This window comes from Spinacia oleracea, chromosome 1 (genome assembly GCF_020520425.1).
Source record: "Spinacia oleracea cultivar Varoflay chromosome 1, BTI_SOV_V1, whole genome shotgun sequence".
Classification (NCBI taxonomy): domain Eukaryota; kingdom Viridiplantae; phylum Streptophyta; class Magnoliopsida; order Caryophyllales; family Amaranthaceae; genus Spinacia; species Spinacia oleracea.
The window spans coordinates 131,903,516-131,918,959 of record NC_079487.1 but is presented as its reverse complement, the minus strand read 5'-3'; the positions used below and the strand labels follow the sequence as shown (position 1 = coordinate 131,918,959).

The 15,444-nt window shown below is 34.4% G+C and overlaps 2 protein-coding genes across 3 annotated transcripts; one reads left to right on the top strand and one right to left on the bottom strand.

Moving 5' to 3' along the window:
- Positions 1-3,792: 3,792 nt before the first annotated feature.
- On the top strand, positions 3,793-6,467 carry LOC110787191 (uncharacterized). 2 transcript variants are annotated; one of them, XM_021991767.2, is made up of 3 exons: positions 3,793-4,030; positions 5,292-5,312; positions 5,405-6,467. In XM_021991767.2, the coding sequence occupies exon 3, from the start codon at positions 5,439-5,441 to the stop codon at positions 6,345-6,347; it is 909 nt and encodes a 302-aa protein (XP_021847459.1). In that variant the 5' UTR covers positions 3,793-4,030; positions 5,292-5,312; positions 5,405-5,438; the 3' UTR covers positions 6,348-6,467. The 2 variants fall into 2 exon arrangements, with proteins under 2 accessions (XP_021847459.1, XP_056685065.1); XM_056829087.1 differs by having other exon boundaries at positions 5,292-6,467.
- Positions 6,468-6,642: 175 nt separating this feature from the next.
- Positions 6,643-10,914, bottom strand: LOC110787192 (O-fucosyltransferase 36). The gene is made up of 3 exons (XM_021991768.2): positions 9,258-10,914; positions 7,617-7,866; positions 6,643-7,125 (listed from the first exon to the last, which is right to left on the bottom strand). Exons 1-3 carry the CDS (start codon positions 10,580-10,582, stop codon positions 6,949-6,951), a joined length of 1,752 nt encoding a protein of 583 aa, XP_021847460.2. The 5' UTR covers positions 10,583-10,914; the 3' UTR covers positions 6,643-6,948.
- Between the last annotated feature and the right edge of the window lie 4,530 nt (positions 10,915-15,444).

Genomic DNA, 15,444 nt, shown 5'->3' with positions numbered 1-15,444 from the left:
GTCGGTTACGAATGCATACACTAATTCCACACTTAGAAAAAAATTTGGTTGGAAAAACACCGAAACCGGTGGTATCGGATTTCGGAACCCGGTGGGGTTTCGGTGAAAAACTGCACAAATCTTCTATCTACAAACGCCATAACTCATTCGTTATTCATCTAAATTAGGCAAATGACCACTCGTTGAAAAGCTCTTGAAGTCTAGAATTCAACCCAATTGAAATCACTACATTTATATTTGTAGACCTTGAGTTATGAACAAAAGAGTGGACGAGAATCGATTTTCTACTTCTTTCAATATTCGCTTTGCTTCAAAAGAGTGGACGAAAATCTAACTCAATATTCGTGCCCTCAAAAGTAAATCATCTCTTGTAGTGATTGAAATGAGCAGGAAATGCACCCAAACTAGTGTGTGGTCCGGGCAATGCCCCGATTACTACATTGAATAGTTCAAATTTTAGATTTCTCTTGAGCTCAACATTTGACAAAATACATGTACACCGTAGAGTGAAAAACATTCATTAAATTCGTCAACTACGCAGAACACTACGTCATTTGTCACGCCAAATAATTTTACAATTAGATCATCTTACAATTTGTATAATTTGTTTTCTAGTAGAACTAAGTGCTTCAAATTAATAAACACCAAATCAGATATATGAAACCATGCAAGATATTTCTATAGTTGATGTTTATGAGACTTATGACATCATATTTCTTCATCTTGTCCTAGTTCTTTAATTATAGTTTTTTTTTTCCAAAATAGTCCATAGAAAATAAAAAGTCATATAAAAATTTAGTTATTTTAACTTAATGTTAACATTATTTATAAACTAATGTGGATAGATAAACCACAATTGGTGGGTCGTTAAGATGGTAATGGGAGTTATCATTCAGAGTTTATAAATTAATATGAATAAACAAACTACAATTGGTGGTTGGTTAAGATGGTAATGAGAGTTATCATCCATACTTGAGGTTTGGAGTTCGAATCTCATTGTATTAATTTTTTGTTGTCCATGGCATACCATTTGATGAGTGAATGATGTGGCGCAATGGGAAGAGTAATAAGGGGCACGTAGACATTTTTCACAACGCCTTTTAATATATTAGCTAGTATAAATTGATAAATATGCTAATTCCTACAATTATAAACCTAAAACTACAAACACACTACAAGGATCACATCTATACCTAGTCTATAAAAAGCAACACCATATATGTTAAGATGACATGTGGCATCCTCTTCTTTCACTCATTTTTTTTTTCTTTCAATTGTTTATTTTTTTGTTTGTTATAATTTACAATTTTAATGCATCTTCCACTATTCAACATCAATTTATCATTTAATAATATTTATTCAATTTTTTACACTTCATCTACTTCTTTAACACTCAATATTAATTCACCATTTAATTTAATTTTTATATATTATTTCAACCTTCAAATTTCCTCTCTATCTAATCATATATTCCCCCTAAGAACACAAACCCTAAAAAAGTTAGAATTTTAAAACACGTAAACAACAACTAATTGCCCGTTCTTAGAATGGGCTCAAGAGCTAGTTAATACTTAAATTGGCTCCGAAGAGCTCAATTGAGAACAAAAGTGCATACAGGACGTGGATAAAAACTCTATATAATATGAACATATTATCATTATAGGTGAAGATCGTAGCATATGACCATATTTTATTTTTCTAACAAATACTTTTAGAAAAATTGCTAATTAGTCTTATAAACTTTGCAATCGAAATAAAGTATAATAAAATAACCGATGAATATATAATTAATACGGAATACTCCTTAATTTATTAGCATTACTTTACCTTGTCATGAGGGGTAATCTTGAAGCCAAATAAGTTATACTAACTCCGTTTCTTAACGGTTTTTATACCTTAGAATATGTGTCCAAAGTATGAAAATTTTAACCGAAAAACATCACTGTTATATGCATCAAAACGTTATCTAAGATCTCGTTAGATTGGTCTCGTTGTGTATTTTGATACCAATTTTTTATATTTTATTTCACATACGGAATTGGATATATAAGTAGTTAAATATTGCATTGGAATCCATGCAAATAGTAAGCGTAAAGAACGTTACGAAACGTAGAAAGCAAAAACAAAATTACAACAAAAAAGATTAAATGGAGATCAACAAAACCTAACGTTTGGGTGATAAACTATCATGGTCATTATTCATTAAGATAATGTAGGTACATAATAAATTAGCTTAAAAGATAGACTCTGATGAAAATAAAAAGTACTACTAACATAATGATGATATATCTCTACTAATATATTAAAAGGCGTTTATGAAAACGTATATGTGTCACGTACGCCCCTTCCTTATTACGCTACGTCACCACTAGTAAGCATCATGACATGTTATTGACAACCAAAAAATCATGTAAGCAAGGATCGAACATCAAACCTCATGGATTATAAGTTTCACTTCCTACCATCTCAACTAGCTACAATTTAATGTTTGTTATATTTTGGACATGTTGATTTTCTATCATACTAGTGGATGGCCGCGCGCGTTGCGCGCAGTGTGGCTGGATATTTAAATTTGGCTCCGATGGTGTTCTAGCACCTTAATTTTTTATTTTTTTTTTGAATTCAGATCGATTTCGGATTTTTTGGAATCCGATCCAAAAAATTCAGATCGATCGGATCAAATCCTATATCTGAAAATTAAATACCCTTATGTAGTATATGTTCTGCGTTTTATTACCTTAGATAAATTAAATATAATAATGACAGAATTCTATTCTAATTTCAATGTATTTTTCCTTTTCAACAAAAAGAGTTGAAAAATTGGATACTTGAAACTCGATACTATGCACAGTACATGTTCTACATTTCATTTGAATAAAAAAGGAAATGCAAACGTATATGAGAATCTTTTTCAATAATAAGAGTTGAAAATTAAAATTGGATACTCGATACTATACACAGTACATGTTCTACATTTCATTTGAATAAAAAATGAAATGCAAACGTATATGAGAACTTTTATCTTATTCCCAACTATGTTTATAATTAGGTGTACTCAAAATCGGTTTTTATCTTATTGATCGGTTGTATTAAATCGTAAATAAATAAAACCGATAAAGTTAGTACAAAAAAGACATTTGGTACATGTACCCAGCTCTAAATATACTTCGTACTTAGGAGCAAGATTATTAGATTAAGGAGTATGAGTTGAGTGAGTACCTAAGAAATATGCAGTGAAGTGTTTAGATTAAGGTAGTTGACTATTGCCCTTGATAAAGATAGTTGACAAATTAAGCTAATTAGTTAAAAAAAAAAGTAAAATAAATAATTGGTATATAGGGAGTTACATGAAAATTTAATGATCTTAAATTGAAACATTACTCAAAGTAACATCTCAATTTAAGTCAATTTCAAGACCTTATATGCTATTTAAGGTGCTTGACATGTTCTAATCATGTAAAGTGACTTAAAATTTCAGCACCTTATCATTTAAGACGTCTGGAATAGCTTGCCTAATCGTAATTTGGATTATACATCTGGGTGCACATTGCTCATTGTGCACCCTAATTAACACTCATTGAACATCTAATGAACATAGAGAATAATTTCAATGCACAAGTACAAGTAGAATATTTGAACGATATATTATTTAGATTTGAACTATTAAATTCATTTGCTGTATGTTTTTTGGATATAAACAATACTTCGTATATTCTTTAATTTAAACTATGTATTTATTTGAAAATAAGATGCATAATAAGTGATAAGTATTGTACGTCCTGATGCATAAACGATATTTTGCGGTTAACCTTTAACTTCATAAAGAAAATATTTTCAATTGAATTTTCTCTCTCTCTTTCCAAACACCAACTAGCAGCTGCTCTTCATCTTCTTCCTCGTTTTGATTGCCTTTTCCTCCTCCTCATAAATTCCTCTTAACAAAACCACCATCTTGTAGTTGCATCGCCACCCCTAGTCGCCGGCGCATCTTCCGACCTCTTCTTCTCCGCCGCTGCTATTTGACGACAGTGTATAGCTTCATTTCCTTAGATATTTGCTTCCCTTTTCTATTTTTTTTATGATTTTTCTTTTGCTATTGTTGCTATTATATGTTTGGTGTTGTTTGTGTCTAATTACTCTATACCCAGTTCATAATTGTAGTTGAAAATCACATTATCCTTTATTCAAATTGTTTTTGATGAAATTCTATGTTTTGGGGGTTGATTTGATTTTTTTAAGGAGGCAACAGAGTAGAAAGAACAATATTTAAGGGCATGATTAAGTTTGGTTTGATTGAATCAATTCTTATATACTGTATAATGAGTTTGATTTGAATAAGAATTTGGGTTTTTCTTAAAATTTTAATTCTGCAGCTTGAACTGAGGAAATGGGGATGGTGTGGTTGTTTTGTTAATGAGAAGATGGTGTATTTGGTAAACAAGGCCTCATTACCATTGAACCACTTCCACCATTCAGCCTAATTTCGCAGGCTTTTGTTAAATTAGGATTGGAAAACTATGAAAATGGTCTGTTTCTCCCTGGGCGGGCCCCCCTCCTTCCTTGGCCCAGGGACAAGCCTGGAGTCTATTAAAGGGATATTCATTTTAGGACAAGATAGAACAGAAGAGTGAATGAATTTCTATATTAGAAGTTAAAATTTCATTGTTCAACGAGAAGATGAAGTAATTTAGACTCCATGGTGTTATAATTCACTAGATTTGATAGTTCATATCCGCCTGCGTATGGAAATGTAATTGGTGTTAGGATTTTCACAGGCAAAAGGGAAATTGCTTTTGATTGTGTATGTATGGAAGTAATGAGGAACAAAGATTTGTTGCTATGTAATAATGGGGGTTTGAGGATGTCATATAATTAGGGAAAGTATATGACCGGACCGACCGGTATTTGAGGTCCTGCAGCCTTATAGACTATCCTTGAACATAACTATTTCTCATATCTAAAAAAACCAATGTTGGGAGATTTCATTTGGACCCTTGTGAATCATGGATGATCTCAGCGCATTCGTATGTATGAACACTCGCTAAGTGTTGTACACTGAACTTATTGTCTTAAGTAACTTTGCTTTCAAAGGTACATGTATATTTTCTGACTCTAAAACCTATGTTATTGGTCTCGTTACTAGATAAGGTATGTGTCCAAGTCTTCAACTTGGTATTTTTGTGTAAAAGTTTCATGATATTAACCCAAAATTAAGTGTCAAAGTGTCCTTACCCATGTCTGAGAGTTTATGGACTTTGCTCTAACATTTTCAATTTATTTTTGAATTATAGGTGGAGAGCCTGAGGTTCGAGGTCAGAACCAATGTTCATACATCAATACTCCTTTTCATGTTACCTTTGAAGTAGAACTAAACCATCAAAATGGTATGTCAATTTAATTTCAGGGCAATTGCTACTGTTAGCCTGAGATTTCCAGCAATGAACAATGCCTACTTATCAAGATACTGCAGCATCCCACACATTGCTGCTGCTACTCCGCTGCCCTCAAATAGAAGTATTGTTTTTGAACTGTTTAGAAGCTTTTCTACTTGTAGTCCATTGGTTGTTGCAACTTCTAGTCCTTTCATCATCAATAACTCCCCATCTGATACAACACAACGGTCTGAAGAATGGTTTGCGCTACGCAAGGACAAGCTCACTACAAGCACCTTCAGTACGGCTTTAGGGTTCTGGAAGGGGACACGCCGAGCTGAACTCTGGAGTGAGAAGGTTTTTGCTTCCGATTCCAGAATTCTGGAAGCTTCTGCAAAGCGGGCCATGGAATGGGGTGTTCTCAATGAAACACTAGCTATAGAGAGGTATAAAAGCATTACTGGACGTGATGTCGGTTTCATGGGATTTGCAATTCATGCCGAGCAAAGATTTGATTGGATGGGTGCATCTCCAGATGGTCTTCTAAGTTGCACTCATGAGGCAGGAATACTTGAAGTGAAATGTCCATATAATAAAGGGAAGCCTGAATTGGCGTTGCCATGGTCAAAAATGCCATTCTACTACATGCCCCAAATACAGGGTCAAATGGAGATAATGGACCGAGAATGGGTGGATCTCTATTGTTGGACTCCTAATGGGAGCACGATATTTAGAGTATGCAGAGAACGAGGATATTGGGAGCTCATACATGGAATATTGCGCGAGTTTTGGTGGGAAAATGTAATTCCTGCTAGAGAAGCTTTATTAGTTGGTGGGGAAGAAGCAGCTAACTATTATAAGCCAGCACCTGTTCATAAACAAACTGGTCTTGTGATAAGCAAGAGCATTAGGTTAGCAGATGAAGCCAAATTGTTGTGCAAGGAGATTGCAGGTCATATTGAATTCTTTACATAAGTACATAACACACCTCTGGTTTTTTTAAAAAAATGATGATTTTATCATAGATTTATACTATTGTATAATCCAATTTGACAAGGTTTCAGTGCAAATTTATAATTTCTTCGATTTAGAGTATATTTTGTAATTCATGTTTGGCCTTGAGTGTGGATAATCTGGACATGGATATGAACTCTTATCGATATATAAACGTTTGCCAACTCTACTATATATAAACTATGATTCTAAATTTGTGGAAAACTCTGAAGGAATGACAGGGATATTCTTCTGTAAAAAAAATTGGCTAAATTGGTTCGAGATCGGCTCAAACTTGTAAAATTATACAAGTATTTCAATACCTTGTCAAAACTTACAACTTCTATTACAAAATAATGGTAACAAAAAAAAAATTAAATGAACATAACTAAAAGAATCAGAGGGAGTAATACTGATTTCAGGGGAATGATTTAAAAAAAATAATCCTAGGAAGAAAATCTCAATGTGTTATTTTTTTACAGATGACACTATTTTATCATATACCACTTGCAATTAAATGCCTTCACAAAACCAACATCCTAATCGTACTAACTAATAACTCCTAAGCAAACTGGTTCCAAATTCATTCATCCTCTGCTATGAAATTCGGAGCTTCACCTTGGCAAATGTACTCGTCACAAACTGATAATGTCCCCCAGCCCTTTCTTAGCCGCAGTATATCTTCAGTGAAAGTAGATCCCGAGGTTCCAATGAACACGCTTGACATCGCACATATTGTTTTATCCAGCATGGCTTCCACCTTCATTGTCCAAATCATGCAAAATAAGATTAACTCGAGGCAGAAATTTGAAAATTCACGTAAACCATCATTTTTCCTAAGATATAGATATTCACTTCTGGCAGAATTTTGTAAATTCACACACAGCAATATTTTCTTAACATATACGTAGTATGAAGTAGATATTTACCCAATTGGAAAGTGAAAATATCATTGCATTGTAACAGTCTAACAGAACAAGTTGTGATTTCTCAAATTTTGCAGATTCTTAACTAAGAAAAACATTTTATTTTCATAATTATTCATTTTCTCCCCATTCTCGGTATTGAACTCTGTTAATTTGCAAGTAAGAGAGAAGCAGTCTCAAGCAGATGATGATAGAGTAAATTTGGTAACCACCACTTAAAACCAGAGAACTTAATGATTGTTTTTAGCCCTTAAAGCTGGTTTAATTCAAGAAGACAAAAAGATCTTAACTAATGGTATAGACATTAATGGTAAACATAACTCACCTGGGAATCATCTGCAAGACCATGTCTATACAGCAGAGCATCCCATTTTTCAGCTCCATTCCGAGCTGGCCGCTGAACAAGAGGTACAGTCTTACCATCAATAACAACAAGAGACTGAAGCAATCCTGTTTCACTATCAGCTGCATCTGTGGATAGATATATGACCGGTGTATTGGCCCTTGCTACCACCCGTGCAACGCAGCTTGCAGCTTGAGGAATAGAAAAAAAGCAACTTGGATTCTTCGCATTACTACAAACGCAAGTGATCATAATATTAGAGGCTTTCTGATTCCAAAACCGTCTTTATATGTTAGGAAATTGGATACAACCAGACGTACTAGACCATTGTCAACTAGTAGAGAGAATAAACTTGATTATGTTGCAAATGTAAATCACATGCCAGTTGAAACAAGATAACTGAGTGTATTGCATGCACAACTAATGTCAACTAGCTTAGTTGGTAAAGTCTTGAGGGGGTGGTACCCAAGACCTGGGATCGAATCCCGTCTACATTATTTGCTGCCTTGCCCTTTGTGGCTCTCTCTACACCCAAAAAAAAATAAAACTAATGCCAGATTCTGTGGACATCAATGAATTCAGGCATCAATTCAAAATCCGAGTACTTTTTCTTTCTTCTAGATGACATTTAAGAAAATCAACTTGCCTTCAAGTGCTACTTAGGGCATGCTTGGAATGTAGTAAAACATAAGGGGTAAATAAGGGAAAGGAACTTGGGTGGAAGTAATAGCAATTGAAGCAGGAGGAGGGGCAAAGGGGCATTTTCGGGGTAGTACATCACTCTATGGGTGCCTTGTGTGGTGGGCAATTATTACCTCATATGATTCCTAATTCATCCCCCTTCCTTTGCTACTCCCTCAAAAATCGCATATCCACCAACTACTTGTCTCGTTATTTAAGTCTTTACCCCATATCCAAGCATGCCCAAAGAAGTAAAAACCAACAAATTAAGACCGCAACAGTTTCTTAAGGATTTTACTTTTAGCGTTTCTTTATGTTCCATGATTAAAAACAACATGAAACAAATAACTTTCACAACATAAATTTCTGTTACATCTAGTATTCGACCAAGTTAAAGCAGTTGTTGTCTCTGAATCAAAGATTTGCAATATACTGTAATAGTGTAATAAGAAAATCTCCTGTAGTGGAAGGAAAACCAGGGGAGACCATCAGTCTGGCATAGCGGAAACAAACAACAGCAAGAAGAATCAATCTAATTCAAGTATCCAAGTAAGGAGTTGCCTTGGTTTTGGTTCTAGAAAAGGGAACATCCCATACAGGAATGAGTTTGTTACTTAAATTTTCTTAAGCTAACCTTGTGACTCACAGTGGAATACAGTCAACATTCCAATTCACAAGTTCAAAAGTGTGTGTTGTTTTACGCGGGGAGGAGGGAGGGAGGGGTGTTGGGTATACCTACCAAACCAATCCAAATCCAACAAGACATTTAGAAGGAAAATCCAACAAGATTTAGTGACAATAATAAAAGATGTAACCACTTACATTTAGTCATACAGTAATTAACAACCAGGCATATAACTCTGCAAGTAACAAAAAATAACCCTCGTGTTCTGTATATTGATGAAAATGACGTAAAAGAAGTAAAGGGTACAAAAAACATACCAAAACTTTAACCAGCCATGCCTCCGGAAATGAAGGGCCACAAAGTCCTTCCCTAGAAAGGTTTGGACAAAGCGTTGGGCAGTGATCATTATGAGTCGGCTGGGTTCAATCAAAGTTCTGCATTTGTGAGCAATCGGACCTCCTGGCTGCATCACCCAGTCCTTTTCCACATCAGAAAAGAACACATCTCCAATTGCAATAACCCCTTCATCAGAACTAAACTTGGTTTTGACATCCTCGACTGTTCTTTTCTTTGGGTTCTTTACATCTTCCTCCCATGGTGACTCAAGCTTAGGAACAGATAACCCCAAAGATTTCAACTTCTTCACATGGTCTTCATCAATATAACACTTTGCAGGCTGCGAGAAGTAGCAAATGAACCTATCAATACGTAAATCCTTCTTTTTCGCCTCCAAAAACTCTTCAAACGTGACAACAGCCTTCTTCCCAACACACTTATTTATATGCTCAATATCCAACACCCGGTTAAACTCGTAATCCACCTTATGGCTCGGAATAACCAAAATCCGGTCCAAAAGCGCTGCAAAGAACATATGCTTCTCCAGGCAAATCAAATGGTTCGACATCTGCCCAGACAAACAAATAGCAAACAAGTACTTATCCGACCTTGGATTCCACTCAATAGTTTTCCTCTGAGATAACTTCTGATCCACCTTCCCACAAATATTAACACCTCCCTCGACCAAATCATCATTTCCAACACCCAATTCGGAAACATTCCCATTTTTGTGTGTTGACAACAACACCTTTTGGATTTCCTTATTCAACATAATCCCATCAAAAATTCTAGATTTCAAGTCCTCAAAAACAGAATTCTCAACAGGCATTTCACTCAAATTCAAATACCCAGAAACATTATTATTATTATTATTATTATTATTATTATTATCATTACCATGAATACTTGAACTATGATTCAATCCAGTTCCCAATGTACGATTCAACAAAGAAATTAAACCTAATTGCTGCTCTTTCAAAAGATACAAAGCCCTTAATTCCGATTCCCTCATTCGATCAGAAGGGGACTTAATCAATTTAACATCCCAAACACTTGAATTATGAAAACCTAATGAAAAATAAAGAAATACAACTAACAAAATAATTGAGATCACCAAAAGGTACCTTTTCTTGTTCATCTTAAAACGCCGCCGTATCGAAGACACGAAACCGGTGTCGTCAATGTGAAAAGGGGAAAAGGAGTGAGAATTTGAGGTGGGTTTGACGGCGTCGTTTTGAGGGATCAAATTCCGGCGATCCCCTTCCTCATCATCTGAAGAAACACCCTCTCTACCCAGTTCTTTCATCGGTGCTTTTTTATATCAATTTTTCACAGAAATTCAACGACCTTTCGCGGAATTAAACATACCCAGTTGCAGAATTAGCTCGAGCAATGGAAAACTGTTACTGGGTTTACTGAATTTGATTGCAGAGAATGTAAATTGAAATTTGGTGGGAGGTTAGAAGACGGGTATTGCTTAAGATTGAAGTTTAAGGTGGGAAGTTATATTTAGACGAAGAGATCTGCTCACCAGATAGGATAGAGAAAGAGCGAGAGAGTGTGGTAGTTAAGTTTGAGTTGGTTTGGAGTGAAGAATTAAGAACGAAGCATAATCATGTGAAATTCGTCGGTGGGAAAAGAAAGAAAGGAAGAGGGTGACTGTTTTTTTTTTTTTTTTTTTAATGTGGATTAGTTACAAAAATTAAAACCAACTAATGAAAAATTAATCACGATGATTTGAAGTTGAGCAACTGTCAATCCGGCGCACAGTTTCTTTCCGGTAAACATGAACCACCTTGACCTCATACCTTGACTCGTTAATCAAAGAACGATCATAGTTGACTAGGTTAGCACATTCATATATTCGACCGCACTACTCTTTAAGGTTTGCTCACATGTTAGATTAACGAGTTGGACTACTAACTAGCTAATTTGAAGGTCGCGTGCAAGTTTCAAACCTTCACCCAGAGTAGTAATTTCAGCTCTAAAAGCATGACAGCTTCCAAAATTTGCCGATAGAGCCGAGATGAGAGTTCCTAAATGGTCTCGTATAAGCGCACCTCCTCCTGCCAATCCCAGTTAACCCTTACCAGCCCTATCAAAATTCAAAGCATTAAGACCCTAATGGAATCTCCTTCGATCGATTAACATTTCTGCTCAAGATGCCAGAAGAGTGTGACACTGTGATGGTTATTATGCATTTCTAAGTTCTAAATGTAACCTCACCCTCGATAAGGTCTTAGTCTAATGAAAAATATTGATATCGATCGTAAAACCAAATTCAAACTTCTGATTAGTTGTCCAATTTAATTAGTTTATTTGTTATGAGATAATCATACCTACTACGGAGTATATGATTTGGATTCTTTGGCCAAATTAGACGAAGAATCTGTGTAAATTATGATAATTTTGATTTTTTGCTATTCAGGTTGATTTAGATTTCATTTGTATGTAACATTTTTTTAAAAAATAAAAAAAATAAGTATACATTTTATATATAAACTAAATTGAGTGCTTCTGAACTGAATTGAACTTAAATTAACTTAACTAAACTAAAATGTGTGAATTTTGGCATGTTAGTATAATAAATTCATCCTTAAAGTGCTCTTATGAAGGACTTGGACTTTTAACCTTCAAGTCTAGCTCCCTCATTAACAGTTTGGGACAAACTTATTTAGTTTGGTACTCTAGAACCGAATGAATTTGCGACACTTTATAATAGGTGCCTCGCCTCCAATTTGAGACTAAACAAACCCATGCAATGTGTTTGAGATTTTGGTCTAATGCTGAAAATTACGTTTAACCTTTTTCGTGAGCGGGTTTGAAGGGGCGTACTGGGTGAGCGATGGAAGATAGCTTTAGATTTTAGATATAATATAATTTGTTTTCTATAAACAAAGATAATTTTTTTTTTTTTTTTTTAACGGGTAAACAAAGATAAAAATTAGTGTAGTGGTTAATGTGTTATTGTATATTGCCCAAGGTCATGACTTTGATTTTTAGAGTCTTTTTATTTATCCTCTTTTTTTTCTTTAATTGTACGGGCACCTCATTTTAAAATATTATATATCACTCGTAGTCGATCATGACGTCATTACAGCTCGGATACTGTTGTTCAAAGAATTTATGTGACTATTACTTTCAGATAGATAATACTTTCTCTGTTCTTTTTTAAATGACACAATTATTTAAACACGTTTGCCAATGCACGATTTTAAACATCTTCATTATGGATAAGAAAAAATATGAAAAGTTGATATTTAAAAAAAATGTATCGAGATGAATCAAATAAGATCCCACACGACTGTGTTTTTTCTTATGTATAAATCATTAAAGGAAGTCCAATGTGTTCATTATGCGAATAGTGTCAAAAACTCAATTATGCCATGTAATAAAAAACGGAGGAAGTATATCATACGTAGTACTCCGTAGAAGAGAGCCACATGGTTGATAATAAAGAGAAGAAGACACGTAGAGTATATGCATGTCTTACAACAAGCTTTTCTATGCCTCCACATTTAAGGTTGCTCCAAATTCACCTACAATCAATTCTAACAACTAAAAAAACAAAACAAATTGAAGGCCAAAAAATCCGAAAAGAATGAGAGTTGTGTCACCAATGATGTTGTCGTTAATGTTCAGAGAGAAGAAACCCTGTAATACTGTGATGATTAGTAATGTTAACATGAACAAAAGCATACAACAACAACAACAACAACAACAACAACAACAACAACAACAACATAGATTAATGGTGGGCAGAGCTAACAATCGTTCTGGGGTTCATGGCACTCATCTCCCTACAACCGATACCCTTGATAATGTATGTTATCACCTCCCTTAATACGTCTTTCTTTTTCATATATTTTCACATAAATTGTGGGATAAAAGATTTTGTTCGGCGCTGCTAATAATGAATAAAATGTTTTAACAAGTTAGCAATTAATTAAAGATTTATTTTAAAATTTTCTAATTATGTACTAGTCCGTTTAAAAATGAGCTTTACACTTTTCATTTTAGTCCGTTTCATAATATTTTTTGCACTTTGCTTTATTTTATTTTTAGACATATTTTTTTTTTATTTTATCCTTCTTACCCATAATATTTACAATTTTTCACTCAATTTTGTACTTTAATCATTTATTTCTTAACCCTAACTTTTTACGCATTTCTCTTGCTTTATCCATATTTTATTTATATTCAACCAATATTTTTATTTTTATCCTAATATTTGCGCAAATAGTAACGGTAAAGATTATGAAACGAAAGAATAGAAAGTAGTATTAGATAAGCAGTACGGAATAGTATATGTAACTATTAATTCGATCTGTATAAGAGTGAAGTAATCAAATTTCGGGATTGTTATTGTAGGTGGAGGAGTTGGAGAAGGAAATAAAAAAAGGTAAGAAGGATAAAGAAGAGAAGAGGAAAAAGATTGAGAAAACTGTGGACTCACTCCTGGACCTCGATCAAGATCAACATCCTAAGTCTCCCTCTACCAAATAGATCAACTTCTTTTTTTCTTTTTCTTTTTTTTTTCTTTTTTTTTAATCTTACTCGATCTAGCAAATGTATTTTCCTTTGCATTATCTCAGTTTGGCATGTACTATAAGATCGAATGCATGCCATGCTAACAAGAAATTGTGTATTTGTAGGCTAGCTTGTAGCTAAGTTTCTCCATAAGAAATAATATGTGCTCTTTTGATCTATTGATTTGTGGTTGTGGCTCATATAATTACTTATTAGGTGTGAGGGCCTAGGCTAACCGTCTAAAACAATGTACTACCATTAAATCTACGGCTTTTTCATGAAATACCCCTTAATTTTCACGAAATTCACCAAATGCCCCTCAACTTTCAGAAATTCACCAAATGTCCCCTCACCTTTAATATAATACCCAAACTACCCTTACTAATGACACGCCGTTAGTCCGCTGTTAGCCTACTTTTCTAATTCACCAAATGCCCCTACAATGTAACTTATTTCAACAAATACCCCTATTTTAAAATATAATTCACCAAATGCCCAAATGTAAAAATTACCTTTTTAAAGCCCAACGGCAAGTTTTTGGAATTGAAAAATAGCCGTAGTTTATTATTTTAGTATAAATAACCCTGTTCTGAGTGTTTATTTAGTCACCAAATTGTTTTGTTGTAGTTACATCTCATTTTGTGTCATGAGTTATCATTCAAATCATCATCCACACATAATGAGTCTATTACCTCTTGTTTTGCATGAATATAAGTTAAAATCACTACTCAAGGAAAGGAAAGGAAAAAAGGGCCTCCATATTGCAGATAACCAATTGATATTACACTCTATTACCTCTACTAATGGAGTATCATATTCCTGTTATCCAAGCAGATAAGCGGGAAGAAAGTCATGTTCTTAATTTCGTTTCGTGGCCTCAAATAACCGTGAACCAAACACGCATCAAACTCATTAAGTGGTGTTAGTCTTTTGAGTAGAGTTTCATTTGGTTGGTCTTTTATTTTGGAGACATTCTCTTAATTGTATCGCTCTTTTCATATGCCACTCTATAATAAATGTAAATAAGTAAATTGAGGCATTATATATTTGTATCAAGTGTATTGCTTGCATATACAAAGTACCAAGTAGTACTTGGCCTAACCTAGTTGCTGAGATTGTATCTTACAACCTTAAAGTTGTATTTTGGGGTGAGGATTCCCTTCCCTTGAGTATCCTCTTATACTCAAGGGGCTTACTTATTAACTCGGGTCGAATAGTTCTAAACTGTAACATACCATTGCCACAGTATCTATCATCACACAGCCTTATATCTTCCATAGTCTCAACTCTCAAGTGACTGGAAAGTTTTGGTGACTAAAACAATAAGCTACGGCTATTTTTCAATCCCAAAAAACTAGTCGTTGGGCTTTAAAAAGGTAATTTTTACATTTGGGCATTTGGTGAATTATATTTTAAAATAGGGGTATTTGGTGAAATAAGTTACATTGTAGGGGCATTTGGTGAATTAGAAAAGTAGGCTAACGGCGGACTAACGGCGGACTAACGGCGTGTCATTAGTAAGGGTAGTTTGGGTATTATATTAAAGGTGAGGGGCATTTGGTGAATTTCTGAAAGTTGAGGGGCATTTGGTGAATTTCGTGAAAATTGAGGGGTATTTCATGAAAAATCCGTTAAATC

Coding starts and splice junctions, on each gene's coding strand:
- LOC110787191 (XM_056829087.1), top strand. CDS start 5,382: ATGGTATGTCAATTTAATTTCAGGGCAATTGCTACTGTTAGCCTGAGA.
- LOC110787192 (XM_021991768.2), bottom strand. CDS start 10,582: ATGAAAGAACTGGGTAGAGAGGGTGTTTCTTCAGATGATGAGGAAGGG. Junction 7,867..9,257: donor CATGGCTGGTTAAAGTTTTG/GTATGTTTTTTG, acceptor TTGCGTTTGTAG/TAATGCGAAGAATCCAAGTT. Junction 7,126..7,616: donor GTCTTGCAGATGATTCCCAG/GTGAGTTATGTT, acceptor TGGACAATGAAG/GTGGAAGCCATGCTGGATAA.